At 40.1% G+C, this 12,655-nt stretch overlaps 1 protein-coding gene across 7 annotated transcripts in view; it reads right to left on the minus strand.

Annotated features, from left to right (window-relative positions):
• ARFGEF3 (ARFGEF family member 3) overlaps positions 1 to 12,655 on the minus strand; it is a 95,288-nt gene that overhangs the window by 18,058 nt on the left and 64,575 nt on the right. For all 7 annotated transcript variants that reach the window (XM_080586236.1, XM_080586234.1, XM_080586233.1 and 4 more), the window contains 9 exons: positions 12,228 to 12,378; positions 11,438 to 11,752; positions 9,640 to 9,773; positions 8,113 to 8,258; positions 6,379 to 6,558; positions 5,507 to 5,651; positions 4,364 to 4,486; positions 3,985 to 4,082; positions 2,289 to 2,433 (listed from right to left, as the gene is read on the minus strand). In XM_080586236.1, coding sequence (XP_080442362.1) covers positions 2,289 to 2,433; positions 3,985 to 4,082; positions 4,364 to 4,486; positions 5,507 to 5,651; positions 6,379 to 6,558; positions 8,113 to 8,258; positions 9,640 to 9,773; positions 11,438 to 11,752; positions 12,228 to 12,378 — 1,437 coding nt within the window. The remainder of the gene's footprint in view (positions 1 to 2,288; positions 2,434 to 3,984; positions 4,083 to 4,363; positions 4,487 to 5,506; positions 5,652 to 6,378; positions 6,559 to 8,112; positions 8,259 to 9,639; positions 9,774 to 11,437; positions 11,753 to 12,227; positions 12,379 to 12,655) is intronic.

The raw sequence follows: 12,655 nt of genomic DNA on the forward strand, positions 1-12,655 counted from the left end.
GTGACCACCTGTAATTTAACTGGCTTTATTTGGTACCCAGAACTAAAGAGTAATAATGCCTCATGAAGTATCATCAGGCTGCCCCAAGTGTCATCTTTAGGTGTGTAAGAGGTCACAGACAGAAGAGTATTAAATGTGAATACAGAAGAAAACTGCTAGAAAAGCAATCAGGATGCAAGTAGTACTGAGACTTTGAATGTACATTAGCAAACTCTTAAAACGTTATAGGATGCAACTAGTTTTCAATACAAATTTGACAATGGTTAGGAACTGCTGCCCTTTAATTTTTTACCAATCACTTAAGTACTTGCTCATTTCCTATATTATATCAGTGATTAGAAGGACCTTGAACAGTTACTCACTGCTCCTGTAATGTATTGTGTTATTCTTGATGTAAGTCTCCTTAAAAGCTATGGATTTATTAGGTTACAATTGATTTTACTTTGCTTCACTAACAAGCCCATCTTCTCTGCCACCCGTAGCCATGCTGATGCAGTTAGTTTGTGTCTGCATGATGCTTGCTGCTTAATTATGTTACACAAGCAATAAAGAAGTCTGTAAAGTATCTTTGTTTAAGATGCACTGAATGTGCTGACTGCTAAAGTCTTCCTGAGAACCAAGGAAAACAGAGTGGGATCCTTCCTCGGTTACTGCATTGATCGGTTATTTATTCACACCACTTCCTCAGGGTACATTCAGTAGGTATGGTGACATTGTCTGGAACCATACAGATTTATTTAATGATCTTTCTAAACAAGGAAACAGCACAACTCACTCAGCACTAAGCCTGGCTGTCTTCAGATCTGGGAGAACTGAGAAATATCCATGTTTAGAAACAACCTCTTGAGAAGTTTGTCATGGAATCAAAGACACTATGAAAATACACTGCACTACCATGCAGCAAAGTAGGCTAAAACATTTTGCCCCATCTTGGTACTGACTTTTGGGACTTGAGTGCCAGGTGAAGCACTGTCTTCTGTCTTTGTAAAGTCAGTTTACCTAGTGTTCTTCTAATACCATTAAAAATTGGGTGAAAGTTTCAGTGGTTTGTTTTGATAATAACCAGATCAGAAGGCTTCCTTGCTGCAGGGTGGCATTTCTAATCACAGCAAGCAACACACTGACAGGCAGAGCCACTTCATAACAGTAGGTGAGTAGAGCTCACCTGAGGTGGGGAGACCCTAGATTAAGTCCCAAGCCTGACTCAAAGCAGAGACTTCAGTGCTTTGGGTCTCCCGCATCTCAAGTAAACATCCTAAAATTTCCAGAGACAGAAAAACTCAAAAAACATAGAAAAAAGAAAGTCCACGTTTTTTTGTTTGTTTGGTTGGTTTTTTTAATGAGGACTTGTGGTTTGCTTTTTCAGAGAGCAGCTTTTCTCTCCTTTGTCAAGGGCAGCAGTAGAACAGCATAATCCATGTGATGAAAGAGCCTAAATAAAAGGAGGTACCAAGAATGGCTGCTGAGGCACCTTAAATTAAAGGCATCAGAGTCAGCCTGGTTTTCTGAACGGTTGGAGCTGGCTCTTCACAGAGGTATTTGGATCTGAACAGCTCAGTAATACAGAGGTTCAAAACTGTCTGTACTGCTTCAAAGGGCCATCACAGGTCCAGAAGCACAAAGCCTGCATTCCTCTACTGCTTGGCTCTATACACATCTAGTTCTGAGGTTCATTGAATACCTGGTTAATCCACAACTCATATGAGCAACACTGATAATCAGGAGATGAATGCTGCTTGTTTTTTCTGGAGGTCATAGGGCTTTTTATAGATTGTAGAAATCCTTCATTTGGTTCAACAGACCACAGGACATAAGTTTGGAAATATATTTAAGCAAGTATTTTTTATCTTTCCAAACTTTAACTCAATATTGATAATTTTTCTTTAAAGGCAGGACTGTCGATTCCAACCTTAAAAGGTTTCACTCCTTTAATGAAACTGTGGTCCAGAAAGTATTCTTATGTTAGCTCTTGGGAATATATATTGTTTGTATAATGAAGGTCAGGATAATTAAAATATTATTAAATTAATTACAATGTTATTACCTTGTCCCAAGAGACAGGCTGTATTTTTCTCATTTATGAGCTGTATCTTTTAACATAAGGGAGTTGACATGACCTTAGGTTCCAAGCTCTGTGTGTGGGGGTTTGTGTGTGTGTGTAGGCAACAGAGTCAAACTATGAAAAGCTTTTCCCTTCCCTTTTTGCTTTTGGCAGCTGGCAAAATTTACAGCGACGTGTGGAAGAAGCAATTGATTCATTCCTCATTTACTGCTTTCAGTGCACTTACCAGTGTCGTCATCAAAGTCAGAAAGGATGCACTCAATACCATCCTCACTGCTGGCTGATTGTTCCTGCACTCGGCGGGGCAAATTAACAAGCCGGCCACTGAGGAAGATAGGTTTCAGGGGCATTTTATAGATTTTGGCTAACAACTGGAAAAAAAAAAAAAGAGAAAAAATACATAAGAGAGAAAAATATATACAGGAAAGTGTGCAAAGGCTGTCATATACTGCACAGGTAATAAAATAAAATTAAATAAAATGAAATGAAATTAAATAAAATTTATGAAAGCGGCATAGTACCAACATCTGCTCTGTTCATCCAGCAACAGTGTACATTAAAAACACAGTGTGAACTCAGAGGTCTTCTGACTATTGACAAGAAAGGGGTCGGGGGGGGGAAGAGAAGGAGAAAAGTAATTTAAAGAACATTTGTTTGGGGAAGGGAGCGTGCTCCTCCCTCATTTGCGGAAGACAAATGTTTCTACTTACTGATTGCACCTATGTCCTGGGAAGCTCCATTAACTGCACACAGAGTACTTTGAGCTCTGAAGGGCTACATAAATACTGGTAAAAGCACCTGTACTGGTCTACTGCAGAGCTTCCATTACACAGCAAATATAAAATTTGCTATTTTATAATATTTGCTGTTTTGCATCTATGGTATAGATGAAGTTAATACTTACATGTCTGGTAAGCTGGGATGCTTACCAGTGTTTTATTTCTTGGGACTTTGTAAAGTAAAACATTTTTCTGCAATATACAAACAGGCTTTCTTTTTAATCAACCCATTTTTTCTTCTACTGGATAGTTAAAATGTATAGCAAGATAAAAATGCTGTAAATGCTTTCTTTTAAAATGGAGGAAATGTTTCTGCCTCACAGCGGACTGGGGTTTGTAAGGATGTGATGTGATACACATAATGTATATGTAGAACATACATTAGATATACACACTATATTCACTGATTTTTTGAGGTGTTTATTAGGCTGAGCTGCCTTGTTCTTTCTTTTTCCACCAGTCAGTGTACTGAATACACCACTTATCACTGAATTTAGATAGTAAGTCCTTTCGGCTATTGCAATGTCCTCTGTTATGTGTTTTTACTCTACCTAGAAAAAAGATGCCCTGGGTCCAACACAAAGACCTGCAAGTACTACAGAAATACAAACAACATTATAAAAATCAGACAAAAACATCCTAATAACCCTGGATAATAATCTGTGCTCTCTGCATGGAGATTACAGGGAAGATGCCAATATTCTAATTGTTAAAAATTTGCCCAGAGCTTCAGATGTATTTTCATGGTACAGATAAGCTGCTACTGTTAGGAGGGTGTAACTTGTCGCTGTTCTTAAGATCTGAGAATTTTCATTGATTTTTTTTTCTCCTTTATTTCAAATTCTGTTTACAGTAACAGTTCAAATAAGCATTAATGTAGCTTTGGATGTGTTACTACTGGCTTTTGGATGTTCACATTTTCCTACATGCTCCTTGGTTCTGAGTGCTGTTATCTCCTCCATTTTCCCACTTTTTAGCTGGCCTAGAACGCATGAGACTTGTTCAGATTGCCACTCTATCTGGCAGCGCACCCTATTACTGCTGGATTTATAACAAATTCTGTAGTGTTCATGCAAATTATCTAATCACCGATGCAAAGCCTGGAGGTAAGGACTGTTTCCTGTATAACATTATTCAACATACCTGAGAACATCTCCTGAGGTAATCAAGCGCGGGAAGGCACAAGTCTGTAGATGCTGATCCTGGCACACAGTCACCCATCTCCTTACAATCTACTTCCCCTGAGGATGGCAAAGGCAGCATTGGGAGGGACAGAAGAAGAGAAACAAAGTTCCAGTTTACTGCTCATTAGAAGTTTTGCATTTCACATAAGGAAAAAAATCAATGCCACAGTTCAGTGAAAAGTGTCAAATTCTAATGATCAAGGCAGCTTTCTGGACTCAATTTCTTCACTGCCTCTCCCTTCCCTACCGTACTCTGTATTATGTAATAGGATTCTCATCTTCTGCAGAATCTGATGTACTATGGCTTAATAGAATAAAAGGAAAATAAGAATATTTACCCAGTCCTTTCACAAACTTCATAAGGCACATAATATAACTGGTGGCGGCATTAGCAAAGACCTGGATGCTGTCTGTGTTTAGAAATGCTTCAAAGACATCAAACACTGGGGCCTGGCGTTTCCCTGTGGAAATAACAAGATGAGACCTTATCCCCATCCCCCATAAAGGTGATGTTCCAACAGTTTCTCAACAATTTAATTGAATCTGTAGAATCTCTTCTATTCTGGGCAGAGACAGAAATGCTCTAGAAGTAAAACCTAATATGCTTTCTTCCCTTGCTCCTGAGGCAAATTGTGTAACCCTATGTAGAAAGTAATACAAACTCCCTTCTTTGTCTTATCCATGAAAAGCATCAGCTTACCACTGCACAAATAGTAAGGAAAGGTTTAAGCTCTCGAACTCAGGTGAGTAGCTAACACTTCTGTTTGGTGGAGGTTTGTGATTCAGTCCTCAATAACTGTCAAGATGACAGCACTCACAGGGAAAACTATTCTGACTATTTTGATACAAAATAGCCTTGTTTTTCCTAAGTAGTTTATCAATCTTCAGAAGCTATATACACTTGCATTTTGCCATTGATCATAACCGATCTGAAAGACAAAATTTAGGAGACAAATCGTACCACACAATAGTACTAGAGTTTGCTGTACACTTCTACACAAGTAATTTGAATCCCTGTGGACAAGAACCTTGTCCAATCCTTGGACAAGCACCTGCCTGGACTATCACACTAACTGACCTTGATGTGTAAGAGCATCATGTCATAGTAAGAAAAACAGCCCACATGAGAAATGGTGGCTATATGCCCAAGCAGGGGAGCAATTAGGGCCTAGCCATGCTTAGTACTCCTGCACTACTGTTTTGCTCAAAAATATTCTAATAGGTTTGAAGCATGTCTTCCTCATTCTACTCATCTGCCAGAATCTAAGAGATAAAAACAACATTACCTCTGCCTTCCCTCCCAGCCCAACTAACAAACCAGATACTTCACTACTGTCCTAGAGTATTACAGCACCACTGCTACATCGTGAGCTGTACTGTTTTAGAACATCTGTTCTGGTAGGGCATTTAATACATACCGAGTTATTTACTATGTCCCCAAGGAACAAAACAGTGAAATAAAAGCACATACAAGTCCTTACCCATAGAGTATTCTCCTACAAGGTACTCTTTAACCTCTGACTTATTGCCGCTGTGAACTGTTTCCAGGGCACTGAACAGGGGTCTCCATCCTGACTGGATCTGGGTAGAACACATTTCCACCAACTCGCCTATAGAGGTGACCACCTGCAGACAGTGGGGGAAAGGTTGAAAGAATAAAACCAAAAAACAGAACTGATACATAGCTGGACCTGCAGAAGGAATAAGGATGGCTTTAAACCCATCTCTAATTCACTCTGTTTTATCTAGATTTCAAAATCTAGGCTATTTTCTTAGGTATATAATAGAAAAACTTATTTAGTTGCTTTAAAGGCAGGTGTACTTCTACTGAAGAACTGGTCTAAGAAAAAAACAGGCAAGTGACCAGGTGTAGAGTTCTGAAAACACAGTGCTTCTGCAACTGTATTTAACCAGTCATTGAAGGTACTGCTCTAATACCTGTTATGCTAGAATCTCAGGAAAAGAAATACTTTGGTAGGTTCGAGTATCACCTTTGGGTCTGTTTCTGAGGGAAGACCAAAATGAAGAACAGAGCCTCATATACACCATTCAGCAACTGCTTTACAGAAAACAAAACAAAACAAGGCAAAAAAAAACACAACAACAACAAACAGTAGGTTACGCAGAACCAGAGCAACGTGTCAGGGCTCTTTTCCAGTACAGAAAGATATCTGTACTCTACCGTAGTGCTAGCACAGGTCAGCAGAGACCTTCTGATTCCTTTAAGATAATTAGGGGACACCATTTAAAAGGAATTTGGGAAAAAATCCCATGGACCAAGTGTGCTATGGAGACCATTCTTCTTATGGGCACAGTAGGTTAGATGCAGACACCCTAATCAGGGCTGACTTGCCTGGTCCTGAACATCCTCATCACACAGCTCTAGCTGCATGATACGCTCAAAGGGGCGGAAAAGCGACTCGTTAAAGTGAAAATGAGAAGGTTCACTCCAGTCTGTCAGCACTTCAGTGAGGATGTCATGGATGAAGGAGACAGCCTTCCGAGACACGTGTCTCTCCTTATGACAGGCAGCCTGCAGGGAGAACATGAGTATAAGACTTCGCTCTAACAAAAAATTTGCTTTTAGTGAGACAACTTTAAGGGAGGCAAGCATTTCATGTTGCTGAGCCCTGAAGATGGCTTCACCACTGATGTAACTGGTGCCCGCACTGCAATGAAAAAGGACTGCTACGGAAACAGATGACTGAGAATCTGAGCTGCTTGGAGTCCTACAGGTGCCTGAAGGTTTGATGAAAATTCAAAAAGCACAGAGGCTAAAAATAAACAATAAAACCCACAGAACAGAACTCATGTTAAGTGCTGTCTTTTGTTTCTACTACGTGACCATTTTTTCCCTTCAAAAAAGTAGCTTCTGCATATACACACCATACTTGAAATATGCATGATCAAATGCCACTTTTTATTTGGTTATTTATGAAAATTAAAAGTGATGAGAACCTGCTCACTTTGGAAGGGCTATTAAAAAACTAAGCACCAGTGAATCTGGACATAAAGTTGCTCTATTTTGACCCACCATGCAGGTTATACTGAATTCTGTCCTTTCCCTGATGTTGCTCCTTCCCAGTAATGCCCTCATCTTCACTGAAGTCAGCCACAAAGATTGACCATCCCTGCCATCTAAAAACACGGAAATGATTTGAGGAGTCTAAACTGGCTTGGGATCTTGAAAGGCTTAAAAGTGCTGAAAGCATGGAGAGCATTTAAAGTGGTCTCAAGCTGGCATCCAAAGACAAGTGTTAAGTTTTCAAGATAAAGGGCTGTTAAAGCATACAATGAAATTATTCTCTGCAATTTCTGCTTCACTTAGAGGTATTGCACTGAGACTCCCCAGAGTCTGAACTCTGTTGTAAGATACTCCACACATTTTATTGAGTAAATTAAGTGCCATGGCAATTTACTGAATTGCTCATCTTAAACTCTTAACACACCTAGGCACATAACACCATGTACGTCACTAATACCAAGCAAGTACTGCACATTTATTAATATCAATGATACAAAGCAAAATGCTCTGAGAAGTCAATACATCAGCATTTCACCAAATAAGACAGAAAGTTTGGTTGAAGAAAGGTCATTTCTTGTAACTGAAATGCATTTTGTGGCTGCTACTGGCACGCCACTGACCAGAGTTTACAAGGAAGAAGAGGAAAGGGAAAAATTTAGCCATCTTCTCAGTTGTGCTGGCTTTATGTGGGCTTTTTGTGCATCCTTTTATAGACAGACTTGTTAGGATGCAGGCCTTGACTTAGAAAATAGATGGAGAACTTGCTTGTAACCTCTTAGAGTGGTTTCATTTTATTCACCACAGACAAACAAGAAGTATCACATCACGAAAATCCAATGCATTGTCCCTGGACCTGTCCATTTCAGTTATTTATTTAGAAGTACAATCCTCAGCAGCAGTATCACAAGAGATGACACAGTATATACAACACTGCAACAGGACTGAGACCAAACTTGGCATAATGTTGAGGGTTAATTTACATGTTAAGAGCTATTGAGCCTTCTCCAGCTATTTCAGCTTTGCACCCACTGCACCCATTCCCGTTTTCTCCCCCACTCCTACCTCCACCAGGTGAGGTGCCACCAGGCTCCAGCAACGCATGAGGTGGAGCAACGGGCGGGATTTGCTCCTTACGATTCTGAGCATGGCGTCACCAAGACGGAACAAGTGAAGTGCGCTTCTCCTGTCCTGGGTAGATTTTACTTCACCTACAAGGAAGTAAAAGCAAATAAATGGAAGCTAACAAACAGCTGCTCCTCTATCTCTGGATGTCTAAAGAGGATTTTAAATCTGTTTACAAATTAATAGTACTCAGCTAGGAAGAAATCCTAGCTATGCCTGTGTAGGTAAAAGAACAAGAAATTGACGTAAGCTTTAAGAACAACGTACTAAAACCACTTCATTTTTATTTAAGTGATCGATTTTTTGGGAAGCACTTTTAAGACGCAAATACATGGGAAGCTAATATTGCATTATAATTCAGTCATGATAACCAATACAGCTAAGTGCAGACATATTTAGCAAGGAGTTAAACAACTGATACGGAGAACCAAAACAGTAGTTGCAAAAACCTTTGGTGACATCTACAGGAAACAACATAAACTGCAAATTATTTAGCTTTAGCTTGTCTTTTGTATTTCTCACCAAGCAAAGGATGTGAAGCAGAGAATTTGAGAAAATGATCATCTGCTCATGAGCCACTAATACTCTTTATTTTGTATTGAAAAGGATTCATTTTCCTTTCCTCTTACAACATTTGGAAACACAATTCATTGTCTCATTAAAATATGGGCACAACACTTTTAATACAAAGATATATGTACAATTAATTGCTCTATCTTATTTTAATAGCATTATTAATAACTACTGTTGATTTACTGCTACGTATAAGATAACACGGTCACTGTTTATTAAAGAAACTGATCATCGTTGAGGCCTGGAGACAAGACAGAACAAAAAATGAACAATTATGTTTCATATTGAGATAATGACAAATAGTACCTCAGGGAGAGGGGAAAACAATTAAATTGGAGACATACACAAGATAAAATCCATGTCTGCCACAGAACAGACAACATTTTACAGGCTTTGTACTGTATGGTATATGCTGCACTTTTCTGGGGAAGAGCAAGCAAGACAATTCATCACTTTTTTCAATTGTGTGCTTTGTTTGCTATCACTTACTTTATGAACACATCTGAGGTTATCCCAAGTGTCAAATGCCTACGCTAAAGCCACTGTCTTAGCTCTACATTCACCTTCAGAACCTTCCTTACCAGATCAGGTTGGATCTGGAGCTGTGATTAAATATTGGTAGATAATTAACACCCCAAAGTCCAATCACCAAATGAACGTCCTCTGAAGTCTTTCACAGCAAGTACGGATGTAGTCCCTGTCCAGAAAAAATTCTCAACCTCTTAATTCTCAACCTAAAGATTCCTACAGAGAAATCTTATTAAATACTGTTTTATTTATACTTTGAAATTTCACTTGGAAAAATCAAAACTGTAAGAATACAAAGCAAATCCTGCAAGCAGTACAGTTGTACATGAAACACAGAATGCTGAAAGGGATCTTTAGGCAATTTACCTGGCATTGCTAGGGAGTAATCAACTGTATCTGTGACTGAATGGAAAAGCTGGGCCTGAGAAGCCTTCTTGAGCTGGTAAAGAAAGCCTGCCAGTGCCATCAAGTTTAACTTGTCAACAGCATCTTCAAAGAGCCTGTGACAAAAAGAACAGAAACCAATTGAAAAATTCATGATACAGAGACTTAAATGTGCATATAAGAGGAAAACCCTTATGTGTCAATAGCTTCAGTGTGTTGCCTCTGGCAAAACATTGGTTTATAAAGGGTTTCTTCATTTATATAGTGCTACAGAAAGACTTTGATACAGAAATATTAATTGGAGAGTGGGAAGCAGAGTGCTGTAGGACCAACCAGAACCTTTCCAATATTCAACTGCAGCACTAAAACAAAAAGCCACTTTTTCAAAGAATCACCAGTTCCCCATTACTTTATCTTAATGCCATAAGCAGTTCGCGAACAGTGATTCAAAAAATTGAGAATATGCTCAGTCCTCACAGTTAACATCATGGCTTCAGTGACTTTAGAGTTGCAGCAGTTTGTTCCATCTGAAAAGCCCCTTACATGAAAACAAATTAATTTAAGTATTACACCTAAAGTGGCTGTATCTGAATTGCTATTTAGGAATATAAACAGTTGTTATTTTCAGCTGCAATGAGCTCTTACGATTTAAGATTTAAAATATGTACCCTTAAAGCTGTAAAATTTTGCTTAGATAGGAGGTAGGTTTCCACAGAGATCACAAACAAATTCACATGGTACAGCCAGAAGTTGACTCAACTACGAATTCCTGCTACTGCTTTTCAGAAGAACTTTCTATTGTCCCGGAAAACTGAGGATTGAGTCCTAACGACGTCTGCACTAAAGGAACAAACCTGTGTCCTTAAAATTACAGTACTGCTGTTATCTAATCCTTGGAACAAGGCTGGAATCGTGAGCTTCACAGAATCACAGAATCACTGAATTGAAGGGGTTGGAAGGGACCTCGAAAGATCATCGGGTCCAAACCCCCTGCCAAAGCAGGTTCCTTAGAGCAGGCTGCCCTTATTCACTACCCCAAGCTTAGTGAATAAAAGGTACTGTCCATGCACAGAATCGAACTCCCACAAGTATATCCGTATGCATTAATTTTTACTCTGAATTTACAAATAGATCCCTCCTGTGGGGAGAGATCAATAGTACAAAGTGTCAGCTAGATAGCTGAAAAAAAAGGGTATTAGAAACATGCAAAACCAGGAAGTTTTCAACTGTATCATTGGCTGCTAAATGAATGGCAGAAAGAGCAAAATAAAAGTCTGTGACACATCAGTCTGCAGACTGTGCTGTAGGGACATTTAACCTAGCCAGTCTGTGAGCATGCATGGTGGCTTTCACTCCTCCAGCACCTTGGGGCAGGCTGACAAGCTGTCCACATTGTCCTGACAGCAGCAGCTCTTTTCTGACTGACACTGGTCTTGACAACTACATTTTTGTCTGCTTTAAGGAGCAAAGACAATAGATGAATTTGCATGCAAGCAATAAATCTTCCACTCCCAGGACAAATGTGATTTACTTGGCATATTCACTGTTGTGTGTGCACGGACATACTCAGCCCAGTGCTTCCACAAAGCAGGGCAGGTACAGCAGAGGTGCAGAAAGGCAGGTATTTTAGGAACTGCTGGTAGTGACACACACGTAGCTCTCTTGTGAAACTCAACTGAAGCAAGTAGCTGCAGCAGCCATAAAAATCAGGTCCCACTGCACCACAGAAAGGTTCATTTTGGTCCTGTTCTGTGAACAGAGACTCTAGTCATGCTTTTACCTATCAGCTTGCGTGGAGAGTGTGAGAACAGCCTTGGCAGCACTGGTCCCACACAGCAGGCTGCCTCCACGGAAGTCAAAAGGTCTGCCCTTACTGCTCTCCTTGATGAGCTCCTGGATGGAAACCGGCTGAATAACAGGATTGCTGCTAAGGGTGGTCTCTTGCTCAGGCGTCAGTTCCTGGGGAGACTCCCCCAGCTCCGAGTCTGGTTGCAGGCCTCCAGGTGCTTGCTGTGACTGGGTGATGGTAAGGGAGGGCTGTGAAGCACCATCGCTGAAGTGGGTGTGCTCCAGCGTGCTGATGTACTCACACACCCTGAGAACAAACAGGAGAAGGAAAATATGGATAAACACCCTAGAACAGCAACTCTCATCTCCCTAGAATCAGAGGGCTGAAGAAATGCCTGGATCTGTACTCCAGAAGGACAGTGTAAGTAAAACTCTCAGCCACATCATAGATAACTTGTCTTCTTACATCCTTTGGCCTCCCATGTGCCTTGAGAGCAAACAGCTTAGCTGAGGAGCCTGAAAGGCCTTTTAGGTTCCTGGGTCTGCAACAGTTTTCTGGTAATGCTGGAATTTCTAAACATTGATTTGAAGTTTCTAAGCACTGATTTCATCTCTAAACAGCGGTGAAAAGAAGTCTTTTCTCTTACAGATACCAGCAGTTAATTCACTCTGATACTGGTTATACGGAAGACTCCCAGAGTACGTAAAGTCTTTTGTCTCAGTCTGGTACTTTCAGGCAACATGGTATAAATTCTGTTTCTTTTGGGAAAGCTGCTGAGTACCTGAACACATGAGGCCAGCAGTCCTGATTATGGCTTCCCATCTCCAGGCCCACGTTAAGGACTGCATCCATACACAAAACATGAGCAGTGTGTAGGCAGACTCCCTGCACTTTCCCCATCTGCTCCAGTTTCTGCTCCACTTTCTGTTTCACTGCAGCATGAAAAATAAAAAGAACATTACCTTATCCAGCTTTTCAACAAACATTTGTTTGCACATACAGTGGAGGTAAATGTATGCAGTCTGAAAGTTACAAAAGAATGGGGATTTCAGAAAAAAAAAACAAACCACAGCACCCCATTTCTTCTTCATAAACATAGGGCAGTTTTAAAATGAAAATTCCATTTGGATTGATTTTATGAGCATGAAAAATCAGTCTGAGATTAACACTCCTCCACCCCCAAATTCACATCTTGTTGCCCACAGAACA

The sequence above is a fragment of the Anser brachyrhynchus genome (genome assembly GCF_964034855.1).
Source record: "Anser brachyrhynchus genome assembly, chromosome: 3".
NCBI lineage: Eukaryota > Metazoa > Chordata > Aves > Anseriformes > Anatidae > Anser > Anser brachyrhynchus.